The sequence below is a fragment of the Vulpes lagopus genome, chromosome 21 (assembly GCF_018345385.1).
Source record: "Vulpes lagopus strain Blue_001 chromosome 21, ASM1834538v1, whole genome shotgun sequence".
In the NCBI taxonomy this organism is placed as follows: domain Eukaryota; kingdom Metazoa; phylum Chordata; class Mammalia; order Carnivora; family Canidae; genus Vulpes; species Vulpes lagopus.
The window spans coordinates 13,674,953-13,688,781 of NC_054844.1; the positions used below are offsets into that span (position 1 = coordinate 13,674,953).

General features: G+C 34.3%; 1 protein-coding gene across 5 annotated transcripts in view; it reads left to right on the forward strand.

Moving 5' to 3' along the window:
- Positions 1 to 13,829, forward strand: part of LOC121479955 (activating transcription factor 7 interacting protein) — a 110,060-nt gene that overhangs the window by 66,536 nt on the left and 29,695 nt on the right. For all 5 annotated transcript variants that reach the window (XM_041736107.1, XM_041736106.1, XM_041736104.1 and 2 more), the window contains 2 exons: positions 146 to 283; positions 9,045 to 9,110. In XM_041736107.1, coding sequence (XP_041592041.1) covers positions 146 to 283; positions 9,045 to 9,110 — 204 coding nt within the window. The remainder of the gene's footprint in view (positions 1 to 145; positions 284 to 9,044; positions 9,111 to 13,829) is intronic.

Here is a 13,829-nt window from a genome sequence, read left to right on the forward strand (position 1 = left end):
AACATTGTGTTCTGAATGCTGGCATGTTTTCACATTAAGCTAATCAATACATTAGTACTGTCTTATTAGTCCTTAAGAATGTTTACTCTTTACTGCTTGCTAAAATGTCTTCCTTGCTGTAAAAAAGAAAAATATTTCTCTTTAGGTTGTACAGTGGTTGCTGGAAGAAAAATTGTGTGCGCTACAGTGTGCTGTATTTGATAAGACTTTGGCGGAATTAAAAACACGAGTTGAAAAGATTGAATGTAACAAGAGGCATAAAACAGTTATTACTGAACTACAGGTTTGTATACTGATTTGAATTGTATACCCATGTGTCATTATTTTTATAACTTATTTTTGGAGGTACATTTTCAAAGTTAATAATAAATTACATTTAACTGCTAAATATTAGAAGTAAAAGGAGTCACCACTAGTTTGCTGGGACTGCCATAAAAACAGTACCATAAACTGGCTGCTTAAACAACAGAGAAGTACTGTCTCATAGTTCTGGAGGCTAAAAGTCTAAGATCAAGGTGTTAGAAGGATTGGTTCTATTTGAAGGTTGTAAGAAAGAATCTCTTCCGTGTGTCTCCTAGCTTCCGATGGTTTACTGATGGTTTTGGGCATTCCTTGCCTTATAGAAGCATCACCCTCATGACTGGTTGTCTTCGTATGGCACTGTACTTGTGTTTGTGCCTAAATTTTCCCTTTATACGAGGATATGAATTATATTGTATTGGGCCCACTCTACTCCAGTATAACCTCATCTTTACTAATTATCTTTGTAAAGACCCCTCTTCCAAATTGAGTAATATTTTGAGATACTTGGGATTCAAACTTCAATATATGAACTTTTCAGATATCTGATTCAACCCATAAGAGAGCCTTTGTCACTGAAGAAAGGCTGATATTTTTTAGCATAAGTAGCAAACATATTTATTGTAAGTGATTATTTTTATATTAACCCTTTTTCTGCCATGGCAGAATCTGAATCCTTTAAATCCTAAACCAGTCTTTTCTCCACAAATAAATCCCCATGCCATTGTTCCTCTTACTTGTAACTCTTGAATTCTTAGAACAATCTTCAAGGAATATCTTCCCATTTTTCTTCTCATTGATAATTTTTGAGTTCTTGGAAATTGATTTCTCTCGATCATTTTACATATACAGTGGGATGCCAAATTAACTTTTTAAATTTCTTACTAAAGTCTATCTTTTGCTTGCTTTCACTTTTCACAAGGCCCAGGTCCACTTACGTGTGGATTTTTTCTGTAAAGATTAAGTATAGTACTGTAAATATATTTCCTTTTTCCAATTCCTTGATTATAGCAACAGCCTTTTGCATGATTACTCTGGTTCTCCAGGCCTTGCTGGTCCTTCCCAACCATTGTGTTCACCTTTTAAAACACTGTTTCATTCTTCTCCATACAGTCCAGATTCCTCAAATGTTATTTATTTTTGTATTTTTAATTTTTTTGGATCTCCTTTTTTGGATCCACTTTTCCTAATACCTACCAGTTGCTACACTACTCTACAGAATATCAATGTTCATAGTATTTTTATTTTAGGCTTTCAGTTTCATATTGTTTCTCCCATTACTTAGCTATAAGGATCTGCCCTTACTGTGCCATTTACTTAAATTTTACTGAGCTCAATTTAGTCCTCTCTTTTTGTGTTGTTCTAAATATTTAGTATTTTATGGAAGTAAAATTCCGATAACAAAATAACCATTTGAGTTTACAATTCAGTGGCATTCAGTTCATTCACGTTGTTGTGTGATTGTCATCTCTATCTAGTATAAAACATTTTCATCAAGCCAAAAGAAAACCTTATGTTACTCCCTGTTTTTCTTTCCCCTAGTCCTTGGCAACCACTAATTGACTTTCTGTCTCTGCTGATTTACCTGTTCTACACATTTCTTATGAACAGAGTCCTACAATATGTGACTTTTTGTGTCTGGCCTCTTTCTCTTAGCATAATGTTTTCAAGGTTCATATACAATGTAGCATGTATCAGTACTGCATTCCTTTTTATGGTTAAGTAATATTTAATTATATCTGTATGCTATTGAAAATATTTGTGTGCTATTGAAAATAAGTAGGTATTCAAGATGTTAAGTGTAATCTCCAGAGTAATCACTAAGGAAGAACTAAAATATATATAGCTGTGTAATATTATGGGTATGTATTATATAAATAGTTGACTCAAATAATACAGGGATTGTGGTGCTGATCCCCTCCCCTGGTATAGTTGAAAGCCTATTTGTAACTCTTTCTCTCTTTTTGGTTTTTTAAAAGAGAAGTAGGAGAGATGCAGTAGCGGGGAGCTAGAGAGAATCTTAAGCAGGCTCCATGCTCAGGAGATCATCTCACAACCTTGAGATCATGACCTGAGCTGAAATCAAGAGTTGAATGTTTAACCTGCTGAGCCACCCACATGCCCTGTCCATGTATAACTTTTGACTCCTCCAAAACTCAGCTACTAATACCCAATTTTTAATGCATTCTTTATTGATGGGCATTTGAATTGTTTCTAACTTTTAATGTGAATAGCCCTGCTATGATCATTTGTGTACAAGTAATTTTTGAAGACCAGTTTTCAAATCTTTCAGGCATATACGTAGATGTGGGTGGCTTTGTGGGTCATGTGGTAATTTGTTTCACTTTTTCAAGAACTAACTAATCAGCTATCTTCTGGAGTAGCTACATCATTTTACATTTCCAATAGCAATGTGTCAGGGTTCCTTGCTAACACTTGTTGTTTTCTCTTTGTTACTGTTTTTATTATAGTATTTGACTGAGTGTGAAGGTGGTATTTCATTGTGGTTTTGGATTGGATTTTCCTAATGATTATTAATGTTGAACATCTTTTCATGTGTCTGTAGAACATTTGTGTATCTTCTTTAGAGAAATATTTATTTGTCCTTTGCCCATTTTTTTCTAATGCTCTTATTTATTTATTTTGTATATATATTTTTTATTGGAGTTTGATTTGCCAACATCTAGCATAACACCCAGTGCTCATTCCATCAAGTGCCCCCCTCAGTGCCCATCACCCAGTTACCCCAACCCCCCGCCCACCTCCCTTTCCACTACCACTTGTTCGTTTCCCAGAGTTAGGTGTTTCTCATGTTCTGTGACCCTCACTGATATTTCCCACTCATTTTCTCTCCTTTCCCTTTTATTTCCTTTCACTATTTTTTATATTCCCCAAATGTATGAGATCATATAGTGTTTGTCCTTCTCCAACTGACTTATAATACCCTCCAGTTTCATCCACATTGAAGTAAATGGTGGGTATTTGTTGTTTCTAATGGCTGAGTATATTCCATTGTATATATGCACCACATCTTCTTTATCCATTCATCTGTCGATGGACACCGAGGCTCCTTCCACAGTTTGGCTCTTGTGAACATTGCTGCTATAAACATTCCTTTACCCATTTTTAATTTGGGTTTTTTGCCTCTTTGTTGTTGAGTTATAAGAATTCTTTACATATTTCAGGTATTGAACACTTAAGATATATGATTTATAAATATGTTCTCCTATTCTATAAGTTTTCTTTTCACTTTATTGATAACGTAATGTACCTTAATGCATAAAAGTTTTAAATTTTGATGAAGCCTATAGACAGCATATAGTTGGATCATGGTTTATTATCCACTCCTGCTGAAGTCTGGCTTTGGATTGGAAGGTTTCATCTATTTACTTTTATTCAAAGTAGCTATTGATAAGGAAAGACTTCTGTTTTTTCTTCTAGTCTTTTTTTTTTTTAATCTTTTTTTTTTTTTTTTAACTTTTATTTATTTATGATAGTCACAGAGAGAGAGAGAGAGGCAGAGACATAGGCAGAGGGAGAAGCAGGCTCCATGCACTGGGAGCCCGACGTGGGATTCGATCCCGGGTCTCCAGGATCGCGCCCTGGGCCAAAGGCAGGCGCTAAACCGCTGCGCCACCCAGAGATCCCTCTTTTTGTTTTTTAATTCCTCATTACTGCCATCTTTTGTCATTGATATATATTTTTTTCCTCTAGTGTACCATTTTGTTTCCTTACATGTTTTCTTTTTGTGTATTTACTTAATTTTTTCCTTAGTGATTACTCTGGAGATTGCACTTCCTTTTTTTTTTTTTTTTAAAGATTTTATTTTTATTTATTCATGAGAGGCACAGAGAGAGAGAGAGAGAGGGAGAGGGAGAGGGAGGCAGAGACACAGGCAGAGGGAGAAGCAGGCTCCTTGCAGGGAGCCCGACATGGGACTCAGTCCTGGGTCTCTAGGATCAGGCCCTGGGCTGAAGGCGGCACTAAACCGCTGAGCCACCCAAGCTGACCTGCACTTAACTTCCTAAATTAATACCTACTTATTTTCACTAAGTATACAAAACTCTTTTTTCTCTACAGCTCGGTCCTGCTCATATTTGCTGTTAACTCTCACTGCTGGATTGTTTGTTTGTTTTTTGATATATATATATATCTGTATGTATATATATCTGTATGTATATTATATATATATTATATATATATAACAAACAAAAGATATATGTGTGTGTGTGTGTGTGTGCGCGCGCGTGTGTATATATATATATAGATAGATAGATAGATAGAGAGAGAGAGACCATGTATACAAGGGGAGGGTCAGAGGGAGAAGCAGAGAGAATCTCAAGCAGGCTCCACACCCAGCACGGAGCCTGATGCAGGGCTGGATTTCACTATCCTCAGATTATGACCTGAGCCAAAATCAAGAGTCGGATTTTTTTTTTTTAAAGATTTTATTTATTCATAGAGATGGAGATAAGGGCAGAGACACAGGCAGAGGGAGAAGCAGGCTCCATACAGGAAGTCCGACGTGGGTCTCGATCCCAGGTCTCCAGGATCACACCCAGCTGCAGGCGGTGCTAAACTGCTGCGCCACCAGGGGTGCCCAAGAGGTCAGACATTTTAACTGACTGAGCCACCCAGGCACCCTACTGCTGAATTTTTTATTTCACTTATTATACTTTCTGCTCTAGAATTCTGTATGTTTTCTTTCTGGCTCTTTGATACTCTGTTTGGTGAGACATTGTTTTCCTGGTTTTCGTGTGTGTGTGTGTGTGTTTTAAGTTTAGCTCTTTGAACAGATCTTCAATTCATTTAAAGACTTTGTCTAGTGAGTCTAATACCTGAACTGTCTTTCTTTTCATTATTTTTTCTGCCAATGGCCAATACTTTCTTATTTCTTGTTTCTTTGTATGCCTCCTAATTTTTTGTTGTTGAAAATTGCATATTTTGAATTATTGTGATGTGGCAGTTCTGGGAATCAGGTTTTTTCCCCCATTACCCAGAGTTTGTTGTTTGTTGTTTTGATGACTTTTCTAGACTATTTTTGGTAAGTATAGATTCTTTGTTTTATGTGGACACTGAAGTTTGTATTTCATTAGCTGAGTGTTCAGGTGATGTTTTGACAGTTACCTTAAATGCTTGGAGTAGAATAAAGAAAAAAGAAAGAAGAAAAAGAATGCTTTCCCAATCTTTGCAGATTTACTCCTTCAGTACAATTTACCCTATTCAACTTGCCTTATCCTCACTTCCTGCTTCTGTAAGTGAAAGTTTAGGGTCTTTTCAGGCTATTTTAGGCTTTTCTTTCCTAGGCATTTGCATAGTCTTCTTGATTTAAGAGCTTTTATTTATTTATTTATTTATTTATTTATTTATTTATTTATTTGTTTGTTTGTTTATGATAGAGAGGGAGAGAGGCAGAGACACAGGCAGAGGGAGAAGCAGGCTCCATGCACCGGGAGCCCGACGTGGGATTCGATCCCGGGTCTCCAGGATCGCGCCCTGGGCCAAAGGCAGGCGTGAAACCGCTGCGCCACCCAGGGATCCCGATTTAAGAGCTTTTAGAGTAGTTTTATGCCATGTGTCACCTTTACCAACCTTTTTCCTCAGGCTTTTCTATCTATTGCTTATCCAAATTGTTGTCCTTTGCCCCAGGCTGCTCTGCCAATACCTTTGCCTTTAAATCTTTTTAGGAAGAGCTGTCTGAGATGCTGCTCCAGCCTTTAGAATTATTCCAATTGGGTGAAACAAAGGCTGTCCTTTGTGCTTGGTCCTTAAGGGAGTTGCCAGTGAAAATAAGGTCCATATGCTTCCTGTGGCACTAGAGCCTGAAGCAGGCATTCTCTTATCTTCACAACTGCTACTGCTCTGGGTGTGGGGAATAATGAATCCACAATCTAAAAGACAACACTGTTCTCTTACTGCAAAGTAGCAGCTTTATTTTCCCCCAAGTCTTTCCTTGGCTATTCTGAGTGTTTTGAAGTAGATCCCACTTCCATGCCCAGTGTAGAGCCCATCATGGGGCTTTAACTCATGACCTTGAGATCAAGACCTGAGCTGAAATTAAGCAACTGAGCCACGCAGGTGCTCCACTGTTCTGAGATTTTGAGTAGATTCTAGAGTTGTGCAAAAATTGATTCTAACAATGTTTGTCAACTCGTTAGTTGCTTTTAGGAAGGGACTGAACCCTGAGGTACTCAGTCATTTTTGGTGATGCCGCTCTGTTCCAGTATTTTTATTATTATTGCTTCTGAGTTCTCCAGTGTCTAAAGCTTATATATCACATACTCCACCAAGTAAATATATAGTTTGCTTAATTATTTACTGTTTCTTGGTTACACTTGACAACAAACGTTTTGAAAATCCAACTTTATATATGTTCTGTATCATTCCACAGCAGTTGATGAGTACATCTTCCTGATTTGCATATATATTCATTTATTATATTTGACTGACTTTGGCAAAATCTAGTATGAGTTTTATAAAATTCAGAATTAAAACACATTTGAAAATAAACAAATTGGGTTTAGATATTTTGCTGTCAGGAATAATATAATTACTAATTTTAGTATTAGTGTCCTTTTTTTTAAAGACAGCATTTATTAAAAGAATACATTTTTAAGAGACTCATGATCCTTTTGCAATACTGTAAAAATTTACTATATATTGAAAAATTTGGTGAGAGTAGAATTGTGTTAGGTAGAATTTAGAGGAAAGTTCAGAAGTTCTCTTTCCTGATAAAATTTTTAAAGTATAAATTTCTCTAGATACAGGAAAGTAGATTTTTATTGATTTTCATAGTTAGTCTTTTTCAAAATGGGCTAGTTTGGAATTATTGAAAATCAATTTTAAGGTTTTAATAATTGTGATATGACTTTTATCCATATCCTTTTATTAAGGCCTATTTTAAATTATTGGCTTCTTTTATGTGTGCTAAACATTTTACAAGAGCTGAAAATAATTTTCAGCATTGGAATATCTTACATATTACTGTAGGGATTGGATTGGTTGCTTCCTGAATCATGAAAAAGTTTTGTGAATTTTTACTTTTTCAGAGATGTTAAATCGTTAAGTAAATCTCAACAGTTATTTCCATGATTTTAATTATTTTTTAAGTAAAAGGTTGTATAATTTTTAGATTGTATATTTCTGATGCATTGTCAAGATGAGAATTATAGTAACTTCTAAGAAAGTCTTAAAATGCAGAAAGTTGTCATTTGCTGTGGAGTCAGTTGCAAATGTGTAATAAAAATCGAAGTTATCAACAAATATTTAGCTTTTCTACCCCTCTGAGACCGTAGCTCCCCTAAAACATATTTCTGGGTAATTTGAGACAGGAAGTAAAAATGGAAATTCTCCACTTTTTAGATAAAAAGTGTAATTAAAGTACTGCATATCAAAACTGTAAGTTAAAGCCACAGCAATATTCAAAGGGAAATTTACAAATTAATTAATTAATTAATTAATGGAAATTTACAATTTTAAATTCATTACTACTAAATAGGAAATTAGAAGAATATTATATGTTCATCTCCAGTACTAGGAAAAAACAATTATAAACTAAGCCCCCGCAAGGAAGAAAGAGTTAAATAGCAAAAAGCCCAGCCCTTTTTGAATGTTGAGCAATGAGGATAAAACTTTATTTTTTCATGAAGATTTAAAAGTAGATTAATTTTTGAAATATAAATAATTAGCACAAATAAACTACATAAGGATTCAAAAAGGAGACAACGGTCCAGAGGAGATTCTTTAAGAGAACTTTATTATTTATAACTTTATACCAATGAAGTCCATTTTATTTAGTAAGGAAGTAGAAAGCCGAAGTTATATGGAACTCTGTTCAAATTATAACTCAAATCATATTTAGTAGTTGTAGAAGTATTTACATTGAAATTGAGACCAGGGCAAAGACGTCTGTTATCTATGCTGCTATTTAGAGTTTTGTTGGCAGTCTGCACAATAAAATAATGACAGGATAAAGAAATTAAGAGTAATGATGGGAATGCAATAGAATTATCTTGGCAAACTGATGAAAAAGATTTAGAAACTACCTGATTGAAGAAAAACGTTACAGTAGGTTTTCTATACATCAGCAAAGAACAATGAGAACATTTGAGAAAAAGGTTTCATATATGGTAGATATTTAAAATGAATAAGTAGTTAAGAATAAACCAAAAAGAAAATTTCAACACCATAAGACAGAAAAAGAAAATTTGAGTTGATAGTAATGTACTATGTTCCCAGATAGGAAGACTAGATTCCTCTTAAATTATTGTACAGATTCAGAATACTCAAAATTTTGGGTGGACTTTTTTTTTTTTTTTTTTTTTAATGGAAGTGGGAAAGCTGTTAGCATACCCTGGGATACAATATTTCATTGGTTATGATTTATAAAATGCTATTTTAAATAGTTTTAACTGAAAATAACTTTTTGAACCCCTGCCCCCTCCCTGCAATAAGTAGATCTGTAGCTGCTGAATTCAAGAAACAGTTTTGAGTAATGGATATATGTGTCCATTTATTCGTTAGCTTTTTTTGAGTTGATGATTAACTTTTTTTTGATGATTAACTTTTTTTCTCAGGTGACTATTTCCTAAGAAGTTCCTTGGTATGTAAAGCAAGGAAATCCCTAGTTTGCGTAGTTGGCTGAAATAAGGCTTTTTGTGGGTTTCTTGTAATATATGCATGAGTTCCTTTTTAGTACCATGATATTACTTGATTTCTATTTCATTTTTGCTTTTTCTTTTTAGGCCAAGATAGCCAGGTTAACCAAACGCTTTGGAGCAGCCAAAGAAGATCTTAAGAAAAGACAAGAAGTAAGAATTTCTATTTTTGCCTAATTAATAATTAGCTCTAAGTGGTAATCTTAGGAAATGGTGAAAGTCTTAGGAAAGTCTTTATTATAGGTCTGAAATTTGCTTTCATACTGTGCACTTCCTGTATGTTCTTTCTGGAGCTATAGCTCTAGCACTTTAACTCTTTTCTAATCCTGAGTTACTGTTTTCATATATCAACACTTATATTAATCTATTTTTGGCATTCTAGAAGTTAAATTTTCATTTCATTTTTAAAATTATCTTTTTGGGATCCGTCTTACCATATTTTTTTCTTTTTACATTCTTGCTAGCGTCCTAGTCTAGTCTCTTATTTCCTCCGAAGTATGTTAGTGTTCCATTACCTGGAGTAGCCTCTTCTCTTCTTTCTTCCTCCATACAGTTAGGTCCAAACATCATGGCATAACATAAACTCCAATATATAGTCTACCTTTAGCTTTTGGTTATTTCCTCAGTTATTCTGTAATACGTATCTTTAATATATTGCTAATGTATTGCATTATAGTTTTTAGTTTAATTTCTTTCTTTTCCTCTGGACTTTTTTTTCTCTTTGGGCAAATTACATTTCTTTATGTTAAGAGCTCCATTGCCTGGCACTTACTAATTGCCAATAACAATTATTTCAGTAGTAATCATTATTACTGTAGGATTTTTCTGTCTTCATTCATTTTGACATCTTCTTTACTTAACTTTAAAGTTATTTTGAAATAATTATAGATGTACAGAAAGTTGCAACAGTACACTCCTGTGAACTTTTCACCTAACTTCCCCCAGTAGTGAAATCTTACATAACTGCAGTATAATATCAAAACCAAAATATTGATAACAATTCTATTAAGTAGTCTATGGACCTTATCATTTCTCACCAGTTTTTACATGGATTCATGATGTGTGTGTGTGTGCGCGCGCACACACATGCATGCATAATTCTGTGCAATTTTATCATATATATATAGGTTTATGTAATCTTTACCACAGTCAAGATCTACAACTGTTCCATATTACAGTCCCTGAAAGGTTTGTCATGGAGAGCTCTAAGTATTATGGAAACAACAAGTACTGTATAATTCCTAAAGATTAGAAATATTAATTTGAATAATTAGGGTGTGTGATGCTTGAAGAAAAGTATTGAGGTGGTCTTCAGTCTTTCAAATTCTTTTCCTTTCTTAATTAGCTTTTGAGTAAGGCCAGTTTTACATGCCCAAATCTATCTACTCATTCTTGTTAATATTTTCTTTTTGTGAGAGACATTTCTAGAAATCTCAAGAATTTGTTCTTTCCTGTCCTAATTCTCTTTAATTATGGTATCCATTATAATTTTACATTTGCGTCATGCTAGGTTTTATAAACAGAGATAAGAATGAAAATTTAAAACTTTAGTTCTCTCCCATATTAAAATAAGTAAAGAAACAGTACTTTAAGTGCTTTTCTTCTATTTAGATTTGCTCTTTGGTCCTGTCTTATTAACCAGTTAAAAACAAACCCCACCGTGCAGGTTTGTATTGAAATATATTCTATTTTAATTTTTAAAAGAGCAGAAAATCCTCAACGCAGTTTGCTATTAAGTCCACATTTATAATCTAATCTGTTACTGTCTTATGACTGATATCTCTAACTTATATGCTTTCTAGTTCTTACTATAAAAGAAATGTAAAGGGATCCCTGGGTGGCTCAACAGTTTGGCACCTGCGTTTGGCCTGGGGCATGGTCCTGGGGTCCTGGGATCAAGTTCCGCGTTCGGCTCCCTGCGAGGAGCCTGTTTCTCCCTCTGCCGTGTCTCTGCCCCCCACCCTCTTTCATGTGTCTTTCATGAATGAATAAATAATAATAAATAAATAAATAAATAAATAAATAAAATCTTTAAAAAAAAGTAGAGATATTCTCATCTTTTATGAAAAATCAATGATGTAATTGATTAAATTTTTAGATTAAATCTAAATTCTATATTTTAATTTTTTACTGAATTTTAGAAATTGTTTTAATTGTGCTATAAACACATAACCTAAAATGTATCATTTTTAACTTCACAGTTCAGAAGTATTAACTATATTAACATTGTGTAAAGATCTTTAGATATTTTTCATCTTGCAAAATTGAAACTCCATACTATAGAACATCTCCCATTTCCTTTCCCCTCAGCACTTGATACTTTTTATTTCCATGATTTGACTACTCTAGATGTCTCATAAGTGAAATCATATAGTATTTGGGGTTTATTTGTTTTTTGGTTTGTTTTTTTGGTGAGTGTTTCATCTGTATAATAGCATGTAATAAGATTTCCTTTTTATTTTTATTTTTATTTTTTTTTAATTTTTATTTATTTATTTATGATAGTCACAGAGAGAGAGAGAGAGGCAGAGACACAGGCAGAGGGAGAAGCAGGCTCCATGCACCGGGAGCCCGATGTGGGATTCAATCCCGGGTCTCCAGGATTGCGCCCCGGGCCAAATGCAGGCGCCAAACCGCTGCGCCACCCAGGGATCCCCAAGATTTCCTTTTTAAAGGCTGAATAATACTCCACTTTATGTATATAATAGATACCACGTTTTCTTTATTCATGCATTTAATGATGGATATTTGGGCTGCTCTCATCTCTTGGTTTTTGTGAATAATGCTACCGTGAACATTTGTGTGCAGGTAACTCTTTGAGATCCTAGTTTCAAATCTTTTGAAAATCTACCCAAAAGTGAAATTGCTGGATCATGTGGTAATTCTGGTTTTAGTTTTTTGAGCAGCTTCCATACTGTTTTCCAAAGAGGTCACACCATTTTACATTCTTACTAACAAGGCACAGGGTTCCAATTTCTCCACATTGTTGCTGACAGTTATTTTCTGTTTTGTAATAGTGGCCCTGCTAATGGATGTGAAGTGGCATTTCATTTGAGTTTTGATTTGAATTTCTCTAATGATTAGTGATGTTGAGCATCTTTTCAGATGCTTGTTGGGCATTTTGCATATCTTTGGTCAAGTGTCTGTTTAGGTCCTTTGGCCCCACCTTTTTAAAAAAAGATTTTATTTATTTATTAATGCGAGACACAGAGGCAGAGACATAGGCAGAGGGAGAAGCAGGCTCCCTACGGGGAGCCTCATGTGGGACTCAGGAAGCCTGATGTGGGACTGGATACCAGGACCCCAGGATCACAACCTGAGCCAAAGGCAGATGCTCAGCTGCTGAGCCATCCAGGTGCCCTGGTCCTTTGCCCATTTTTAAATCAGGTTACTTGTTTTTAATTGTTAAGTTGTAGGACTTCTTTATATATTCTGGATGGATATTAACCTCTTACCAGATACATGATTTGCAATTAATTTCTCCTGTTCATTGGTTTCCTTTTCATTCTGTTCATTGTTTCCTTTGATGTGTAGAAGGTTCTAAGTTTGTTGTAACTTCCTTTGTTTTGCTTTAATAGCCTGTGCTTTTGATGTCATATCCAAGAAATCATTGCAAAATTCAACATCATGAAACTTTTCCCCTATATTTTCTTGGAATTTTTAGTTTTGGTTGTATATTTAGGCTTTTGATTTACTTTGAATTAATTTTTGTATATGGTATAATGATCCAGCTTCATTCTCTTGTGTTTGGATGTCTAGTTTTCATACCTTTAGTTGAAAGACTGTCTTTTCCTCATTGTGTAACCTTGACATCCTTGTTGAAGACCAGTTGACCATGTAAGTGAGAGTTTATTCCTGGGATATTTATTTTGTTCTGGTGTGCCTGTCTTTATGCCAGCACCACTGTGTTTTGATTACTGTAGCTTTGTAACATGTTTTGAAATCAGGAAGTATGAAGCCTCCAACTTTGTTCTGTTCCAGGATTGTTTTGGCAATTCAAATCCCTGGAGATTCCATACGGATTTTAGAATGCTTTTTTTCTATTTCTGCAAAAAATGTTGAATTTTGATAGAGATTACATGGAAACTTTTAATCACTTTGGATAGTATGGACATTTGAACAATATTAAGTGTCAAGTCCATGAACATGGGATATCTCCATTTATTTGTATCTTTTATTTCATTACACAGTGTTTGTAGTTTTCATTTTAAAGGTCTTTTGCTTTCTTGGTTAAGTTTACTACTAAATACTTTATTCTCTTTCATGATATGTTATTTTCTTAATTTCTTTCTCAGATTTTTCATTGTTAATATAAAGAAATAGATTTTTTGCTCTACTATAATTGTTTATAACTTAATTATGTAAATTAACAGTAGTAGTTATTATGTAATTATAATAATTATATAGCACATAGTTTAATATTTATTACTATTATTATTCCTATTATTATCCTGCACCATTACTGAATTCATTTGAACTTTATTTAATGGATTCGTTAGTGTTTTCTGCTATAAGATCATGTAATCTGAAGCAGAGAAAACTTTACTTCTTCCTTTCTAGTATGGTTGCCTTTTATATTTTTTTCTTGTTTAACTGCTCTGGTGAGATCTTTCCAATATCATGTTGAATAGAAGTTGGTGAGCATGGGCAACCTGCCCTTGTTCTTGATCTTAGGAGGGAGAGCTTTAATTGATTCACTGTTGAGTATGATGTTAGCTATGGACTTTTGACATACAGTCTTTTGATATTGGAGTAGTCTCCTTCCATTCCTAATTTCTTGAATGTTTTTATTTTATGATGAAAGGGTGTTGAATTATATGAAATGCTTTTTCTACAACAGTTGAGAAGATCATGTAGTTTTTTCCCCTTCAT